At 33.2% G+C, this 20222-nt stretch overlaps 2 protein-coding genes across 4 annotated transcripts; both read right to left on the bottom strand.

Annotated features, from left to right (window-relative positions):
- Positions 1–3552: 3552 nt before the first annotated feature.
- LOC113856146 lies at positions 3553–9141 on the bottom strand. Of its 3 annotated transcripts, none has more exons than XM_027487836.1 (3): positions 9075–9141; positions 4238–8492; positions 3553–3931 (listed from the first exon to the last, which is right to left on the bottom strand). In XM_027487836.1, exon 2 carries the CDS (start codon positions 8400–8402, stop codon positions 4245–4247), a length of 4158 nt encoding a protein of 1385 aa, XP_027343637.1. In that variant the 5' UTR covers positions 8403–8492; positions 9075–9141; the 3' UTR covers positions 3553–3931; positions 4238–4244. The 3 variants fall into 3 exon arrangements, with proteins under 3 accessions (XP_027343637.1, XP_027343636.1, XP_027343635.1); XM_027487835.1 differs by having other exon boundaries at positions 3553–3997; positions 8673–9084; XM_027487834.1 differs by having other exon boundaries at positions 8673–9084.
- LOC113856147 lies at positions 3812–19821 on the bottom strand. Its single transcript, XM_027487837.1, has 3 exons — positions 19188–19821; positions 14760–19008; positions 3812–3936 (listed from the first exon to the last, which is right to left on the bottom strand). The coding sequence occupies exon 2, from the start codon at positions 18916–18918 to the stop codon at positions 14767–14769; it is 4152 nt and encodes a 1383-aa protein (XP_027343638.1). The 5' UTR covers positions 18919–19008; positions 19188–19821; the 3' UTR covers positions 3812–3936; positions 14760–14766.
- Between the last annotated feature and the right edge of the window lie 401 nt (positions 19822–20222).

The following is a 20222-nucleotide window of genomic DNA, read 5'->3' as shown; positions in this document are numbered from 1 at the left end:
AGAGACAGAGAAGGGCTGAGAGAACGGGAAATAGGAATGAAAATAGGTTAGGCTAGACTGAATTTCATTCTAACATAATTATTGAGCTTAAATTTAGTCTATTATTTGATAAAAATTTTATTTTTAGCTTAGCTTAACTTGTGTGAGTGACTTGACCTAACCTAAATTTCTGATAATAAAGTCTGTTATAAAAAAATATCTCAATAAATCATCAAATTTAGACTAATAAAAAAGCTCAAATTAGTAAACACATAATAAATAAGTCTTCAATAGATCTTTATATTCAAAATTGTAAATCTTTATACCAATAACATAAAATACAAGACAAGTTAAAAAAATGTTATTATATATAATTTATTTAAAATTATATTATTTGCTACATGGTCCTGTTGTTGTTATTATTATTATTATTAAATTTTTTATTTTATTTTTTATCATTTTTTAATAAATTTTTAGTTTTGAATAAAATATAATTCATACTTAAGTAATTTTATTTATTATAAATAAAACATTATAACAATATATTAATATAATAATTAAATATTAATAATAATAAAATTAAGAATATGAAAAATATATTAATATAATATTATTAATTTATTTTTAAATTTTAATTCATTTAATTTTGATTGCATTCTTTTTTGGTTCAAAGACTTAATCACTCTTTATCTTATTTAAATGTAGTAAATATAATAATTTATTATTTAAATACTTGTATAAATATTTTTAATTTTAAATAAAATATAATTTTTATTTATTATAAAAAAAATATAACATAATATATTAATATAATAATTGTATATTAATAATAATAAAATTAAGAATACAAAAAAATTATTAATATAATATTATAAATTTACTTTTAAATTTTTTTCATTCAATTTTAATTGCATTTTATTCATGTTCAAATACTTACTTACTCTTTAGCTTATTTAAATATAGTAAATATAACAATTTATTATCAAATAAATTTATAATTTAAATACTTGTATAAATATTTTTAGTTTCGAATACAATATAATTTCTATGTATTATAAATAAAAAGAATTATAACATAATATATTAATATAATAATTAATTATTAACAATAAAATAATTAAGAATATGAAAAATATATATTAATATAATATTATTATTTCATTTTAAAATTTTAATTTGTTTAATTTTGATTACATCCTAATCCTATTCAAAAATTTAACTAATCTTTTATTTTTTCAAATGTAACAAATATAGTAATTTATTATTAAATAAAATTATTATTTAAACATGTGTCTAAATAATTATTAGTTAAAATTTTTCATGTACGATGTCCTGAAAATTTTTAAGGATACTACAAAATTTATCTTATTTTTAAAGGTACCTTAAAATATTTTTAGGAGTGTTGTACCTAAAAAATTTATACCAATAAATATGAAACATGTGGCAAGTTAAAACAAATATTATTATATATAATTCATTTAAAATTATATTATTTATATTATTTGTTACATGATCTTTTTATATATATATATATTTATTTATTTATTTATTTTTGTGTATATTGAATTTTTTATTTTATTTTTCTATCATTTTTTAATAAATTTTTAGTTTCAAATAAAATATAATTCATATTTAAGTAATTAATATTTATTATAAAAAAAATTAAAATATAATATATTAATATAATAATTAAATAATTGAATATTAATAATAATAAAATTTAAAATTTAAAAAATATATTAATATAATATTATTATTTTATTTTTAAATTTTTGTTTATTTAGTTTTAATTACATCATGTTCTTTTTTCGAGACTTAATTACTCTTTAAGTTGTTTAAATATAATAAATATAAAAATTTATTATTAAATAAATTTATTATTTAAAGTGGTGTATAAATATTTTTAGTTTTGAATAGAATATAATTCCTATTTATTATAAATAAAAAGAATTATAACATAATATATTAATATGATAATTAAATAATTAAATATTAATAATATTAAAATTAAAAATATAAAAAATATATTAATATAATATTATTATTTTATTTTTAAATTTCAATTTGTTTAATTTTAATTTCATCTTGATTTGGTTCAAAAACTTAATAGCTCTTTAATTTATTTAAATATAACAAATATAATAATTAATTATTAAATAAATTTATTATTTAAATACGTGTCTAAATATTATTGGTTTGAATATTTCATATATGGTACCTTGAAAATTTTTATGGGTACCACATGATTTACCTACTTTTAATATAGTAACCATACCATATTTAAAAATAAACTGAATCTATAATTATTGAAGGTCATTAAATAATATCAAAACATACAAGAATGATTAAATTTACTAAAATAATTATTAAATAATATTTTATAAAATGTTATTTTATAATTTAATTATTGTTTAGTTAAAAATATTTATTACTAATTCTTAATTAAAATCATAAATTATTAACATACCATATTAAATTAAAATAAAAAATTAACTAAATATAAAATTTAAATTTAATTTAATTTTATAATATTTATAATATAATTATATTTAATATTATTTTTATGATAAAATTTGAATATATTGAATAAATATTTTTTACTTTTAAAATTAATTTTTATATTTAAAATATAATTTTTAATTTTTTAAAATAAAATAATTTAATAATTATTATAAATAAATAATATAATAGTTATTAATTACTTTTAGAAATAGGTGTCTAATCCATCATTTTCTTTATATTGGGACTTGGAGTAAAAATTAACCTACTAATTATAAAGTTTTAAAAAAACCAAGACTACATAAAAGGTTAAGTGGAGTAAAACATAAGACTTTAATTCATTTTGATAATTTTATTTTTTAATATTAATAACATTATATATGTATATAGATCGACCTTAAAGTTTAACAAACTTTGTAATCAGTTTAAATTTCACTTATTTATTTAAACAGGCTTTAAAAAAAATTTAAACTTTATTTATTTATTAAAAGATCAGGCCATATTAGTCCTAAAGTAGGTCAAGTCATAAATCTTTGTCAGGCCGCTTAACTAGAAAGAAAACAGAAAAGAGAAGAATAGATAAAAGAAAAAGAGATTGAATGTATAAAGAATTAATATCCCTTAAATGAAAAATAAAACTTGTCAAGAACACATGATACATTCATAGTGAACACTATTTAAATAATTTGTTACATATTTTATAATATTAGTTTAATAAAAAAATACTTTCTCCTTCATTTTTAATATTTTCATAAAACATGTGTAATAATTTATTTAAATATTTCTAAATCAAGAAATTTAACAAAAAAATATTAAAAAAATTCAAAAAAATTCATTTATAATTGAGAGAGAACCGTTGGCAACCACTTTGGGGTTACCGCCTTCCTAACACAAAAGAAAAATTTATTGAAAAGTCGGAATGAAAATATCCAACACCTTTATACTTCTAAATGCGAATTAAAATAAGGGTCTTGCCAGTGTTAAATACATGTGTAGCTCCATGGGTCAGTTTGTCAAAGATCGTTCTCAAGACTACACCACCAAAGTAAGCACAAAAATATCAACCAGGCAATGAGTAATAATGTCTCGTGCTTTTCATCTGAGGGTAATTAATATTTTGTCCTGTTCATTTGGGTGAACAGACTTATTGGATGTTTTGACATCATGTCTTAATTGAGCGATATATACAGATAAAATAAGAATGTTGCGATGAAATACAACAACGCCACATTGAGCTCCTTGATCCAAAAGAGTATTATTAATGGGATGTAAAGCTGTTAAAACATCCAGCTAATCTAACCAAAGTGCACGATCTTCAACAAGATCACATTCTATTCTATTCTATTCTATTCTTTACGATCAAATCAATATACAAAGATACTGCGCCCGCATCTATGTACAAGCACAGCTACAACCAGGCAGACCGAACTCTCGAATGCAGAAGGACCAGAGTCTGCAGAAACAAGTATATCTTTGAATAAGTCACAAGTATTAATAGATGTTCCATTACTATAATTTCCTGACAAAATCAAGGCAGCAAAAGAGACATATCAATATCGATGAACAGAAAAACCAAGAAACTGTATTATTCAAATTTTAATTCTCAAAACCACCCAAGCCAAGCGGCTCTAGTGTCTCTCTTCTTTCTTTAAAATTATAAATATTACCATAAGCAAAATTGTTATGATAGTTCACAAACCACCAAACGTAAAGGAGCAATATGCAATCATAATAATGCCAAAATGGTGTGAAGAACTACCTGTACATCACAATAAGCTTGCACTTAGTATTTCAACAGGTCTTTCTCTCCCAAAGGACTCATCATCAAAATCTTCATTTGTTGAATTTTCTTGGCATAACTCTCGGGTGCGATTTACACCAAGAGCCTCCCAAGCCATTGAATTTCCATCACAAACATTGCCTTCTTCAGAAGAACGATTAACATCAACATTGTCCTCAGCATTTAGCCTTGTATCAGTAGACAAAAGTTCAATTCCCTTATCATCATCAATGCATGGTGGATCCACATTGAGATCTGAGCACAAATCATACCCGCTTTGCTCCCCAGTTCCATGACAAGCAACAGTTACTGTTCCTTGATCAGATGGATCGGTAGCATCTTTTTTCTGCCTCTTCCATTTCTTTGTGGATGAAGTGCCATCATCCTCAAAATCTTCCTCTTCTCTTTCTCTGTGTAAATAAACCCACAATTTCCTTTCCCCATCAAACTGTACACAAGGATCACGTTCATAATGCAATCTATCCAAGGCTCCACTAACTACTTGATTAATTTGTGCATCAGAAACATCTTCAACAATGTATTGAGAATCACGAATTAATGTGCAAACATCTGCTCTAGTGCCAATACTTCCAGGTAGCCTAGCTGCTGCATCTCTGACAAGACAAAGAATTGTAACATGTGGTGGACGATCACGTTTTAACATAAAATGGTCTCGGGCTTTCGATGTTGGCTTACCGCCACACCTTCTCAAAGGTGCCACGATAGATTTTTTACCATCAGCTGCAGTATAAGAGAATGCTCTGTCAGGAATTGAGTACCTGAGAACTTCCTCCTTGCGAAAATATGCCCTTACTTCCTCTGAACTTGGGCTTATGGTGTTAAGACTCTTTTGAGCCCTCAGGTCTCTAAACCTTTCCTTCTCATCAAGGTTGACTTGCATAGAGGATAAAGGAGGTGCAGGAAGACTTCCTATTTGTTGAAGCGTTTCCTGACCGCATTTCAACCAATTGGCAAAGGAATCAACCAACTTGACAAGCATCTTACGAGGAAGACCCCAAGCTTCAGGAGATGTCACCTCCTCAACGTTATCATGGTCAGATGAATTATGATTAACTGGCCCAGTCCAAGACCAACTTCTTGAAGTTTTTTCATAAACTGCTAGTACCTTCCAACCCTTTGCTCCAAGGGGTGCTGTTTTGGAAGAAAATAGCTTCAGAACACCTCTGACCAAATCCTGCAGTGGTTCTTGGGTCTCAAGAATAAAAGGATCACCAGGGTTTGATTTCACATGGTTAACGATCTCCTGAACAGTAAGAGATGGCATGTTCACTTGGTCAGCAGGCTCACAATTGGCAGGCATCTTATGGTTAGAAAGAGCCCCATTCACACCTCCTCCTTCCTGTACTTTGTTTTGCTCTTCTCTAGGTTTCCCCAATTCTAAACCGTCTTCTGCAAGTGGACTAATCATTGCAATGCGAACTGCAGAAAGAAGATGTATAATAGAAAATGAAAATCCAGTATGAACTGTAGGCGTGATCAAAGTAAATGTCTTTTTCTGCGGCTTGGTTTCCAGTTCTATATCTGCTGTCCCCATATCAGTAACATGCAGTTCAGAATTTTTCTTTTCTGAATTAATCATCCCAACATCTGTTTTTTTCTTTGACTTTCTTTTCACATAAGTTGAATCATCTGTCTGGGTGTTCAACAGAAGATTAACATCTTCATCTCTTCCACCAAGATCTGCTGCATCATCCTTCATTTTTCGCTTTTTCATTATTGAGTTGCAACCAAGCAATGATGCCTCCGATCTATCATTTTGATCACCCTTATATGTAGCATATATCTGCCCTTTTCTTCCATACCTACTTTGTCCAACTTCATTATCATCCACTAGCAACTGTCTTTCAAGTGAGTCATCTTCATCACCAGTATACTCATGCAAATATTTTGACCTCATAATGGAATGATCAAGGCCAGTCCTCCCTTTCTTCTTTCGCTCAGCAGTATATGCATTTGATGAGGGCATGTCTAACCTTTCTATGTGTTCTCGTATTTGACCATTTTTTCTGCCTTTCTTGTATACCTGTTTCCAATCATCATCACCAGCATTAAGCATATCTGATCCAGAGGGATAGCTCTCTTCAATAAATTTACCAGCCTGGTTATGCAAAGGACCACCATTGCGTATTTCACCCTTCTGTTTGGCTTTTGAAAGGTAATTTTCTACACCATGCTTACGCCCCTGCTCTGCAAAGCTACCTTTCTTTTTGGACTGTGTTAGTACACGTGATTTGAAATCTGTAACAAATTTGTCCTTCTTGGGATCTAGATAAGACTTCAATGATTTAGTGCGTGAACCAGTAGCTGTACCCATCAGATAAGGATATTTGCTCTGGAATAGAGGATTGTTATCCTCGTCATCATCCAACTGTTCAGATGAGTCTGATTCAGTTTCTTCACTTCTAAGAAGCATCTGGTTACTCCTCAAAGCCATTGTGTCTTTTCCTCCGTTCTTCATAAAAGGCCCTCTGATCTTCTCCTGCAATGACTTTGCTCTAAAGTCAGAGGATAGAAATCTTTCACTCACCTGTGGAGAGGAAGATCTATAAGCAGTGTAACTGAGATCAGGAGACTCTCTCCCTGCCTTCCACTTCTTGCCCTTTAGATTCCAATCATCATATCTACGTGAGGAATCCATACCAAATTCCTGTCCTGGTGTTTCGTTGCTGTAGAAAAGTTCATCACAATCTGCGGAATCAACTGTATTGACTTTAAGTGGTAACTGTGAACCCCTCAATCTAGACTTTACCTGATCACTACCTAAAAATTGTTGAACATTTTCAGGATGCCTAACCTTTCTAGGAAATTCATAGGAACCTCTCTTAGAAGATGGCTTTGTTGTGAACATTTTCATATCAGAAGATTGGTTTGAATTTCTAGAGTATCCATGTAGATCAGTCTTTGAAGACAGAGATAGACCCGTCAAATTGTCAGTATCTGTCCCATCGCCTCGTAGACGGTCATGCCTCTTTCCAAGTCTGCGAACACCAGACTTGTCCACAAGGTTGCTGCGTGGTAAATTGTGATCTTGGACACTTAGTCTATATGACATTTCCTCATCATTGTCACCATTCCATAGCTGATCCCTTAACCTGAGCATTGACCCTGAATCATATCCCACTGACTTTTTCTGTTGGGAAAGAGCACGTGCTGAACCATTAAGCCCAGGATTCATATCTGAAGCATGGTAAGAAGATGAGCGACCCGTTGGGTCCTTTACTGAAGGTGTCTTCGAACCAGCCAATTTGAGTATACCTTTTGGGTTTTGCTTCCCATACTGCTCTTGTTCCATAACCACTGATCGTCCTCTGGGCGGGAATTCTAGACCAGAACCCACCCCATGGAAAGGATAGCGACCCATTTTCTGTGCAATTTTCCTATCTTTGCTCTTCCTGCTCCATACACCTTCACCAGACTCTTCATCTGAAGAATCAGCTTCCAAATCTTCCATCTTCTCATACATCAAACTCTTTTGACTTCTCATAATGTTCAGTACACGGAGCCTTTCTTCAATACTGTACCCCCTACAGTTACGCCAAGCGTCCCTTATCTGACAAAGATTGCTAACCATGTTATTCTGATGCTTCCTCAACAGATGATAGTGTTGTCGCTTCTGGAAAAAATTCAAGCCCTCCCTGTAAAGAGCAACTCTGGGCTCACACAAGCCACCCTTCAGCATATCAAATAACTTCTTGATAGGACTCCCAAAATGGAGGTTACCACCAGTGAAAAGCGCTTGCAAGGTTTGAACAAAATTCTCTTGGTCCAGGTCAGGCAGATACTTGGCAAGTTCAAACCTCTCCTCCTCACTCAGACATTCGTTCCACACATCCACCGACAGTATATCTTCAAGCCCTGCAAGATCGTAGAGTTCCAAAGGAATGCTGCAAGTCTGATTCCCAATCCGACAAAATTCCGCCCCCGTCTCGCCCAATTCCAGTAAATCAAAATCATCAGACCCTGCCCCAGAATCAGCATCGTCAAACTCATCATCATCATCGGATTCTACGGCAGAGTTACGCCCCCGAAGCTCCTCTTCGTCACTAGACATAGTTTCTCCACTTCGGGGAGAACACTCGGAATCAGGCCTCAACACCTTAAAGTTGTTTTTCTCAATTGCCATGAATCATAACACCAAACTGCCGCCAAAAACGCGTTCAGGGACCCAATTTAAAAAATTTGAACCCCGCACGAACAAATCTCAATCAAAACCCTAACAAACGCAACACCACCAATTAAAAAATATATAAAAATAAAATCTAACCAATCTCAACTTATTAAAAACAACGACAATAATCAAACCGCGAACACAATTCAGAAAACCGAATTTTGAAAAAAAAATCTGAGAAACATAAGAAAGTATCGGAATAGGGGAGATTCGGGCGTGAAATACCTTAAACGCAAGAGAAGAGACGCGGAAGATGAAATTGAGGAACGAAGGAGGAAGTGGAAAGAGACATGAAATGTTGGAGACGATGGATGATTGTGCAGTGCGGTGGAGAATGGCTTTAGGAAACCCTAAAGAAATGAAAACGTTGTTGTTATATAGTGAGAGAAGGGAGAGACAGAAAGGAGGGTGGAGAGGGTATGAAGAAGACGAAGGTGACGTGGATGGAGAGGGACCGTGTGATTGGGAGTGTGATGGGAATGTGAAAAGACCAAAAGGTCCACCGCACCAAACAGGGATGAATGCAACGCAATGCAGAGAGAAGAAGCGAAACAAAAGTGAGAAAAAAAGGGTTTGGTTTCGGTGTTAGAGAGAGAAAGGGAAGACGAGAGAGAAGGTGAGTCAGACTGAGCGAGCCAACGAGCGAGCGAGGCAAGTGAGTCATGAAAAACCGTTGTGAGTTGCTAATCCATCGTTGGCCCATGCGGCTCCAGTTCTCACCGTTGGATCTAACGTCAGATCCAGATTGACCGCTATCCGACGTCGTTTACACTCCTTCTTATAAGACTCGATTAAAATTTAGAACTGCAAAATGCTGCACCGTTAGCGTTGCAGTGCGGTGGGAAGTCAATAAGGTTTATTTTCTTCCTTCTCCAAAGTATATTCTAATGTTTTACGTCCTTCAGAATAAATCCACTTTAATATTTTTAAACAAAATAATATCATTTATAATATAAAATAGATTAAAAAATTATTTTGCATTTCTATAATATACACACAAACTTGTATACGAATTACAAGTACTGTAATTAATTTCCATCTCTTTCCCTTTTTTTTCTAAATTTATTATTCATTCAATAAATAATACCATGTTTCTTCGCCCTTTTCTCGTGCGAAATTTCTTTGTATCATTTGACAGAGCTGTTTAAGAAATACGGTACTATTTTTGATTTGTTAATTTCAACTCTTTTGAGAGATGAGTTTAAATATGTAAATGTATAAAGTTTTTATTCGAATAAAACATATTTATCATATTAAAATTATAAAATATAATAAATACTTTTTTAAATAAATTTTTATTATTATTAGTTGCTTAAATTTAGTTTTAAAGTTTAAAATTAATATTTTTTATCCTATAAACAAGGACAAAGATAATAATACTTATATCTTTAAAATATTAAAATATATTATAAATGCTAATAATATTTTATTTAACTAATCTTTTTAACATATTATTAATTAAAATTAATTAAAAATTATAAAAATATATGAATCTCAAATTTAATTTAATAAATTTTTACATTTTTATAGTTTTTAACAAATTTTAAAATAAACAATATTTGACTACAATACTATAGGTACTATTTTTTAATTTAGAATTTGAATCACATTGGTAATATAACATTTAATACTGTAATTTTATATTATCAAGTTAAAATTTTCATTTTAAAATAACATTAACAATACTTATGAAAGTACATCTAAATTTTGTTTTTTTTTAAATAATTAAAAGTATGTTAACAAATATATTAGCTAGTATATTTCTAAAACTTCTCAAAATACATTTTACACAAAATTTTATAATTAACCTTCTCACTTATTGATTTATTTATCTGTTCTACCTGGTACAGAGAGAGAGAGATAATTAAACATTTGATAAAATTTGTGACAGTTTATAAGTCATTTAAAAATTGGGTTATTGCTCTAGCATATGTTTTCAATAAAATTAGAAGAAAAAAACAATCATAAGATCAAAGAACAAGAGAACAAACCGGCAATGATCATGGGAGTTATGTGAATTATAATATCGTCTTCTCTTTTATTTGAATATAATCTCATTTTTAAGATGTTAATATGCCTTATACTTTTAATGCAAATGAGTTTGTCTTAGTAATTAGTAACGATAAATGAATCTTTTAAAGGTATTTTTTTTAATATTAATAGAGGAGATGATACTTTGAACAACTGTTAACTTTGAGACCTCCAAAGAGAATTTCCATTATATCTTTTAAATTATCGAAGTTTATAATAGGAAATCCGAACTAGTAACAAATAATGCTAAAAGGAAAAAAAAACTCTATATACAATGATAATTAAAAAACTAAAGTGTACATGCATTAATCTCTCAAAAATAAAGGAAAAAAGCAAAAAATAAAATAAAATGCAATCTAAATGTTTCTCAAATGAAAAAAAAAAGAAAAGAATATTCCTTTTTTGGTGACACTAACATCGACTCAAAATATAGTTTATTTAGCATAGATAATAAAAAATATTAGTAAATGGAAGATGTCACAACAGTCTTATAATTGTTTTAGTTTTAAATAAACTATATACCTATTTTTTAAGACTATGAATTTATAACATGATGAATCTAAATTCTGGTGAAATATATTTTCTCTTAATTGTTAATTAATATTGTTTTTTTAAACATTTTTTTATAAAAATACTTGTAATTAATGGTATTCTTTCTTTTGCTTTTATTTTTCTTGATCTGTCCGAGTGTGAAACAGATAAGAATAAAAGATATACAAGTACGACAACTACAATAATAATAAGAAAAGAGAGAAAATCTAGAAAACGAGAAGTGCCTTAATCATCATTTTCAATATGGTAAGTTCAGACAGGGCTCTTCGCCCAATTGGGGCCACGTCAAAAAACGGAAACGGGAAAGTTTAAGAAAAACGTAAATCCGAATAAATTAAAGCACGGAAAAGCAGAAGTGGATATGTTTAAGGTAAACTTACGACAAGTGGCAATTGTTGCTCTAACTCGATTTCCACAAATAGAATAGTAATTTTGTTTCTTAAGTAACAGGTGATTAGAAGAATTCATAACACAAATTGTTGTCCTATCCATAGTTACATACATATATGTGAAAGGTGCATGTATGTAATACAAAACTAATATTTGGATTTTCAGAATCCAATAGAAACTTGAATTAAGTGAAACCAGTTAAATGAAGTCAATATAGTTTCTATAAAGGCCATGTTAAATAATCGTACGGACCAAAACAAAAAGAAGAAGATCCTTCTTGCGATTGAGCTTAACACCCTTATCCATAACCTTCACGGCAAAATAATGAGCAGTTCCACTTCCATGTGCGTAGCTCCAACATATGTACGCTGCAAGCCTATAATATATGATAATAATATCATCACCACGAGAGCTTGCTTTGGAAAATGATGAAGCAGAAAGAAAAAATCAATAAATCAATAAAGAAATTATAATTAAGATCTTAAAATCTTGAGCTCATTAGAATAGTAAGTTAACTTGAGAGACAAATTCATCCTTAAGGCTAGAATTAACAGTAGAAGCGAAAACTTCAATTAGTATGTCAGTCGTAGATGATTATGATAGTCGTACAATTAATTTAAACCCCCCCCCCCCCTTCATGCAACTGTCAAATAGGGGTAATGTAATAGAGAAAGGGGGGAGAAAAAGACCTGCCAATATCTCCCGACTACAAGGAATTAATTAAGGTTTAATTGGCCTAAAGTGACTTTAAGCCTATCGGTTCTGCACTTTCTAGGACCTGCAAAACCAAGGTCAAAGAATAATTTGCAAAATAACATAAATTCAACAAGACATTACACGGAAAATTCAAAATACTTACTATCCTATGAAATACAGAAGGAACTATAGTGGTTTCAGGTTATGTTTTTTATAAATAAACAATATTTGATATAATATATAATTTAAGAAAAAATTATGATCACTACCCACTTCCCAGAAATCTAAAGAACTGCGGAAAGGTTAAAAAAACAAAAGATAATTTAGCACAACTGAAATGAACCATGAAGTTTATAATAGCATAGCTGTACAGTGTAAAAGGAATTCCTAATTCTTTAGGCGGATAATAAAAATAAAAAGAAATCAAGTAAACATGACATATAACATACTCTCAAATACGAAAGTAATACCATCGACGGGATAGCTCCTCCAGGTAGCGTCATCCTTCCTATGAGGTTTGGGTGAAATACTTTTGAATGATTCACCATAATATCTGGTTTCTGAAGGTGACTATTGAAGTCAAAACTCTTTAGAAGACAAAGATAACCAGTAGTAGATGTTAACCAGATTAGCATCCGGAAGTTCCTTCCCAGCCTCACGACAATTTCTGCAGTTTGTTTGACTTGCTGATGGATTTCAAATGGACTTGTTTTAAATCTGGGAAATACAAAACCTAATAGCAAGTGGAGTAAAAATTGCAACATTATTGATCCAAACGTTGTTAATGTATTCATGAAAAACATTAAGAGGTAAGAGTATTTTGTATTTCTTTAAATAAACTAATTCGTGCGATATTGAATATCAAACATTTCCTATCATTTCAAACTCAATTACATATTTCGTACCCCTATATATGAGATATGCATTTGATGCTTACTTCCAATCTATAAGAAATTAGCTAATGAAAGTGGTTTTCCCCGCAGAAAATCGAACAAGCTTACCACTCTTTTTAACTAATGAGTTGCACAGTAACTGTTTGCTTGTCAATTGCCTCTCTAATTTCCTCTCTAATTTTTCTCACAGTAGGTAAATCATTTTGGAGCTTGCAGACACCTACATAGCCAAATAGCACACATGAGGCAAATACACAAAATTTTGATATTATACAAGACAACTCCGTGACATTTCCAGGTACATTAATCGCTTGAAATTTTCATAAATTTAAATTTGTATCACTAGGTTCCACTAGCATTAGTATACTGGCCCTCTAATAATTTTACTTCAGTTCAGTTTCCTGTTTTTTTCGGTCATTTTGCTACATTCATATATCTTCTGCAATGACTAGGCTCCTTATTTTTGGAAATTTTTGGTTGGTCTCCACGGGGAGCATTTAAAATGCAATTAAAGAAGCCTGAGGTAAAGTTGGAGGCAAACTATTTCAATAATTAAGTCAAATTAAAAAAAAAAATTTCAGCTTGATTCTTGAAGATGTTATATGTGAGTCAAGTGTTTTGATATTTATTTTATGCTGATGATATTCAACTTAAAGCAAACTGCATACCTGCAATTTCTTCCCAATATTTCTTCACGACTAAATTCTATATGCTCTAAGAAACTATCATATGCAAAGATCTGAAAAAGCAAAAACCAACTACAAACTTTACCGTGTTACATAATACATATTACCTTCAGTCCAAGAAAAAACACATAAGGGAAACATTTTTTTACTGTGACATAAATGATTTAAAGATTCTTACTATAGGATTGTCATGAAGCCTTGGAACGTATTTGTCAATATATGCTCAAGTGTAGTAGCAAGATCTAGACCCTTTCACTTTTCCTTCTGCTTTTCTTCGTCATAGAATTCAAAACTACTGGACCTTTCATCATCATCATCATCACTTTCAGAGCTGAGGTCATCAACAACTTAATTATTGATGCCTTCATCATTGGACTGACTTTTCCTGATAAACCCAAAGCATAGAAGGATAGCATTATATCATAGGATCATACATAAAGTGGAATTTATTTTATAAAAAATAAATAAATATTATCTCACAAACACCAAACAAGACATGTAAAACATAAATAAAAATCATATCAATCCCATGAAAGAACAGTGATATTACAGATATGAAAGAATTTTGCGACGCAAGACAACAGTGCCACATTGAGCTCCTTGATCGATCACAGAAGAAGCCAACTTCAAATCATTAAACATTGTGATCCAAAAGGTATTATTTGTGGAATGTAAAGCCATTAAACATTCAGCCAAGTTGCCAATCTAACCAAATTGCCCGATCTTTGAAAGATCATATTCTATTCTACTCTATTCTTTCCAATCAAATCAATAGACAAGGATACTGCACCCACATTATTTACAAGCACAGATACAATCAGGATGACCAAACTATTGAATGACAATGGGCATATGCAGAAACGAGTATCCCTATGCATAAGTCACAAGTACTAATAGATGTTCCCATTGCTATAGGGGAAAACCAAGAAACTGTAGTTTATTCAAATTTTGCTTTCCAAAACCACCTTAGCAAATGTATAATGAAATTTCATAACAAGCAAGCAAATGGCAAGGAACAACATGCAATCAGAATAATGGCAAAATGATGTAAGAAACTACCTTAGGAATTCTTCACAATAAGCTTGCACTCAGTAGCCCAACAGGCCTTTTTCTCCCAAAGGATTCATCATCAAAATCTTCGTTAGTTGAATTTTCTTGGCATAACTCTCGAGGAGGATTTAAACCAAGAGCCTCCCAAGCCATTGAATTACCATCACAAACATTCCCTCCTTCAGAAGCACGATTGACATCAACATTATCGTCCACATTTAGCCTTGTATCAATAGACAACAGTTCCATTCCCTTATCATCATCAAGGCATGGTGGATCACCATTGAGATCTGAGCACAAATCATATCCGCTTTGCTCCCCAGTTCCATGACAAGCAACATTTAATGTTACTTGATCAGCTGTTCCTTGATCTGCAGCATCTTTTTTCTGCCTCTTCCATTTCTTTGTGGATGAAGTGCCATCATCCTCAAAATCTTCTTCTTCTCTTTCTCTGTGTAAATAAACCCACAGTTTCCTTTCCCCATCAAATTGTACACAAGGATCACGTTCATAATGCAATCTATCCAAGGCTCCACTAACTACTTGGTTAATTTGTGCATCAGAAACATCTTCAACGATGTATTGAGAATCTCGAATTAATGTACAAACATCGGCTCTAGTGCCAATACTTCCAGGTAGCCTAGCTGCTGCATCTCTGACAAGACAAAGAATTGTAACATGTGGTGGACGATCACGTTTCAACATAAAATGGTCTCGGGCTTTTGATGTTGGCTTACCGCCACACCTTCTCAAAGGTGCCACGATAGATTTTTTACCATCAGCTGCAATATAAGAGAATGCTCTGTCAGGAATTGAGTACCTGAGAACTTCCTCCTTGCGAAAATATGCTCTTACTTCCTCTGAACTTGTACTTATGGTGCTAAGACTCTTTTGGGCCCTCAGGTCTCTAAACCTTTCCTTCTCATCAAGATTGACTTGCATCAAGGCCAAAGGTGGTGCAGGAAGGCTTCCAATTTGTTGAAGAGTTTCCTGACCACATTTCAACCAATTGGCAAAGGAATCAACCAACTTGACAAGCATCTTATGAGGAAGACCCCAAGCTTCAGGAGATGTCATCTCCTCAATGTTATCATGGTCAGATGAATTCTGAACAACTGGACCAGTCCATGACCAAATTCGGGTAGTTTTTTCATAAACTGCTAGTATCTTCCAACCCTTTGCTCCAAGGGGTGCTGTTTTGGAAGAAAATAGCTTCAGAACACCTCTGACCAAATCCTGGAGGGGCTCTTGTGTCTCTAGAACACAAGGATCGCCAGGGTTTGATCTCACACGATTAACAATCTCCTGAACAGTAAGAGATGGCATGTTCACTTGGTCAGCAGGGTCACAATTGGCAGTCACCTTATTGTTAGAAAGAGCATCATTCATACGTCCTTCATGTACTCTGTTCCGCCCTTCTATAGGTTTCCCCAATTCTAAACTGTCTTCTAAAGGTGGACTAATCATTGCCATGCGAACTGCAGAAAGAAGGTGCATAATAGAAAATGAAAATCCAGTATGAACAGTAGGTGTGATCAAAGTGAACGTCTTTTTCTGTGGCTTTGTTTCCAGTTCTATATCTGCTGTCCCAATATCTGTAACATGTGGTTCAGAATTTTCCATTTCTGAATTAACCATCTCAGCCTCTATTTTTTTCTTTGACTTTCTTTTCAAATAAGTTGAAGCATCTGTCTGGTTGTTTGACAGAAGATTGGCATCTTCCTCTCTTCCAACAAGATCTGAAGCATCAACCTTCATTTTTCGCTTCTTGCAACCAAGCAATGGTGCCTCGGATCTCTCATTTTGATCACCCTTACTTGCAACATATTTCTGCCTTTTTCTCCCATACCTACTTTGCCCATCTTCATTATCATCCACTAGCAACTGTCTTTCAAGTGAGTCATCCCCATCACCAGCATAATCATGCAAATATTTTGACCTCAGCATGGAATGATCAAAACCAGTTCTGCCTTTCTTCTTTTGCTCAGCAGTGTATGCATTTGATGAGGGCATGTGTGACCTTTTAATAGGTTCCTGTATTCTACCATTCTTTCCTGTCTTGTATACCTGTTTCCAATCATCATCACCAACATTAAGTAAATCTGATCCAGAAGGACAGTTCTCTCCAATAAATTTAGCAGCTTGGCTGTGCAACGAACCATTATTGCGTATTTCACCCTTCTGCTTTGCTTTTGAATGGTAATTTTCTGCACCATGCATGTGCCCCAGCTCCGAGAAGCTACCCTTCTTTTTGGAGTGCGTTATTGCATGTGGCTTGAAATCTGTAACAAATTTGTCCCTCTTGGGATCTAGGTGAGACTTCAATGATTTCAGGCGAGAACCAGAAGCAGTACCCATCAGGTAAGGATATTTGCTCTGGAATAAAGGATTGTTATCTTCATCATCATCCAACTGTTCAGATGAGTCTGATTCAGTTTGTTCACTTCTCAGAAGCATCTGGTTACCCCTCAAAGCCATTGTACCTTTTCCTCCGTTCTTCATAAAATTCCCTCTGATCTTCTCCTGCAATGATTTTTCTCTGAACTCAGAGGATAGAAGTCTATCACTCTCCTGTGGAGAGGATGATCTATAAGCAGTGTAACTGAGGTCAGGAGACTTTCTCCCTGCCTTCCATTTCTTGCCCTTCAGGTTCCAATCACTATACCTAAATGAAGAATCCATTCCAAATTCTTGTCCTGGTGTTTCGTTTCCATAGAAAAGTTCATCATAATCTGCTGAGTCAACTGTATTGACTTTAAGTGGTAAGTGTGAACCCCTCAATCTAGACTTTACCTGATCACTTCCTACAATTTGTTGAAGATTTTCTGGATGCTTAACCTTTCTAGGAAACTCGTAAGAACTTCTCTTAGAAGATGGCTTTCTAATGAACAATTTCATATCAGAAGGTTGGTTTGCATTTCTAGTGTATCCATGTAGATCAGTCTTTGAGGACAGAGACAGACCCATCAAATTTTCAGAATCTATCCCATCACCTCTGAGACGGCCATGCCTCTTTCCCAGTCTTGGAACACCTGGCTTGTCCATCAGTTTGCTACATGATAAATTGCGATCTTGATGGACAGTTAGTCCATATGACATTTCCTCTTCGTTGTCACTATTCCACAGCTGATCCCTCAACCTGTGCATTGACCCTGAATCATATCCCACTGATTTATTCTGTTGAGAAAGAGCAGGTGCTGAGCCATTTAGCCCAGGATTCATATCTGAAGCATGGTAAGAAGATGAGCGACCTGTTCGGTTTTTTAACAAAGCTGTCTTTGAACCAGCCAACTTGAGTATGCCTTTTGGATTTTGCATCTCATACTTCTCTTGTTCCATAACCACTGACCGTCCTTGTGGCTGGAGTTCTAGACCAGAACCCACCACCCCATGGAAAGGATAGTGACCCATTTTCTGCGCGGTTTTCCTATCTTTGCTCTTCCTGCTCCATACACCTTCACCAGACTCTTCATCTGAAGAATCAGCTTCCAAATCTTCCATCTTCTCATACATCAAACTCTTTTGACTTCTCATAATGTTCAGTACACGGAGCCTTTCTTCAATACTGTACCCTCTACAGTTACGCCAAGCATCCCTTATCTGACAAAGATTGCTAACCATGTTGTTCTGATGCTTCCTCAACAGATGATAGTGTTGACGCTTCTGGAAAAAATTCAAGCCCTCCCTGTAAAGAGCAACTCTGGGCTCACACAAGCCACCCTTCAGCATATCAAATAACTTCTTGCTAGGACTCCCAAAATGCAGGCTACAACCAGTAAAAAGCTCTTGCAAGGTTTGAACAAAAGTCTCTTGGTCCATGTCAGGCAGATACTTGGCAAGTTCAAACCTCTCCTCTTCACTCAGACATTCATTCCACACATCCAGCGACAGTAAATCTTCAAGTCCTGCAAGATCGTACAGTTCCAAGGGAATGCTGCAAGTCTGATTCCCAATCTGACAAAATTCCGCCCCCGTCTCACCCAATTCCAGCAAATCAAAATCATCCGACCCAGCTCCAGAATCAGCATCGTCAAACTCGTCGTCATCATCAGATTCCACAGCAGAGTCACGCCCCCGAAGCTCCTCTTCATCACTAGACATAGTTTCTCTACTTCTGGGAGAACACTCGGAATCAAGCCTCAACACCTTAAAGTTATTCTTCTCAATTGCCATGAAACATAACACCAAACTGCCGCCAAAAACGCGTTTTGGGATCCGATTAAAAAAATTTGAATCCCGGACGAACAAATCTCAATCAAAACCCTAACAAACGCAACACCACCAATTAAAAAATATAAATAAATAAAGCTAACCAATCTCAACTTATAAAAAAAAAAGCAACAATTAAACCACGTTCACAATTCAGAAATCGATTTAAGAAAAAAAAAACTCAGAAACATAAAAAGAAAAATCTGAATCAGGGAGATTCAGGCGCGGAATACCTGAATCGAGAGAGAAGAAGCGCGGAAGATGAAATTGAGGGACGAAGGAGGAACTGGAAAGAGACATGAAATATTGGAGATGGTGAAAAATTGCTCGGTGCGATGGAGAATGGCTTTAGGAAACCCTAAAGGAATGAAAACGTTGTTTTTATATAGTGAGGGAAGGGAAAGACAGAAAGGAGGGTGGGGAGGGTATGAAGAAGACGAAGGTGACGTGGATGTAGAGGGACCGTGCGATTGGCAGAGTGATGGAAACTTGAAAAGACCAAAAAGTCCACCGCACCAAACAGCGACGAACGCAACGCAGTGCAGAAAAGAAGTGAAACCAAAGTGAGAAAAAAAAATAAGTTTGGTTTCCGCTTTAGAGAGAGAGAGAGAACGAAGCAAGTGAGCCCAGAAAGACCGTTTCGATTTTGGGCTCGTGCGGCCTCGAAATTCTGGCCGTTGGATCTGCGTAATTTTTTTTAATTCCTTTTTATCTAGTGTCTATTCCATGTATAGCTGAGAAGAAAGGGAACTCCACCGAACTGCAAAATGCTGCAGCGTCAGTGTTGTGCGGTGGTAAGGAACTCGTTATGGTTTATGCGGTTTTTCTTCTCAAAGTACATACCAGAATAGTAATAATAATAATAATAATATATCCTGTGATCTTAATCCATAATAAATATATCCAAACCACCACATGTTTAGAGGATTTAAAAAATATGGGTACCCAATAATAAAGCCTTTTTGGGTCCGATAACATTTATGCTCGTAAAATAAAACAAATTTGACATGAGAAAACAAATCAAAGACAAGATGGGCAAAAAAAATCTGGATTTATTACCCCAATCTCTAACCATAACAAACTGGATTTAATCCATATTTTTAAAATAATCCCATATCCTATCCATTTTTTTATTTTTATTGTTCAGATATGTATTAGATTTTATTTAACAAAATTATATTTAATTTATCAATTTTTATTTTTATTTTTTGCATATACAACATTTCATATTTGATGTCTAGTTCTTAAAATTGTAGATTTTGAATTTC

This window comes from Abrus precatorius, unplaced genomic scaffold (genome assembly GCF_003935025.1).
Source record: "Abrus precatorius isolate BTA unplaced genomic scaffold, Abrus_2018 Scaffold11, whole genome shotgun sequence".
Classification (NCBI taxonomy): domain Eukaryota; kingdom Viridiplantae; phylum Streptophyta; class Magnoliopsida; order Fabales; family Fabaceae; genus Abrus; species Abrus precatorius.
This window is presented reverse-complemented; position numbering and strand designations above follow the sequence as displayed.

Coding starts and splice junctions, on each gene's coding strand:
- LOC113856146 (XM_027487836.1), bottom strand. CDS start 8,402: ATGGCAATTGAGAAAAACAACTTTAAGGTGTTGAGGCCTGATTCCGAG.
- LOC113856147 (XM_027487837.1), bottom strand. CDS start 18,918: ATGGCAATTGAGAAGAATAACTTTAAGGTGTTGAGGCTTGATTCCGAG.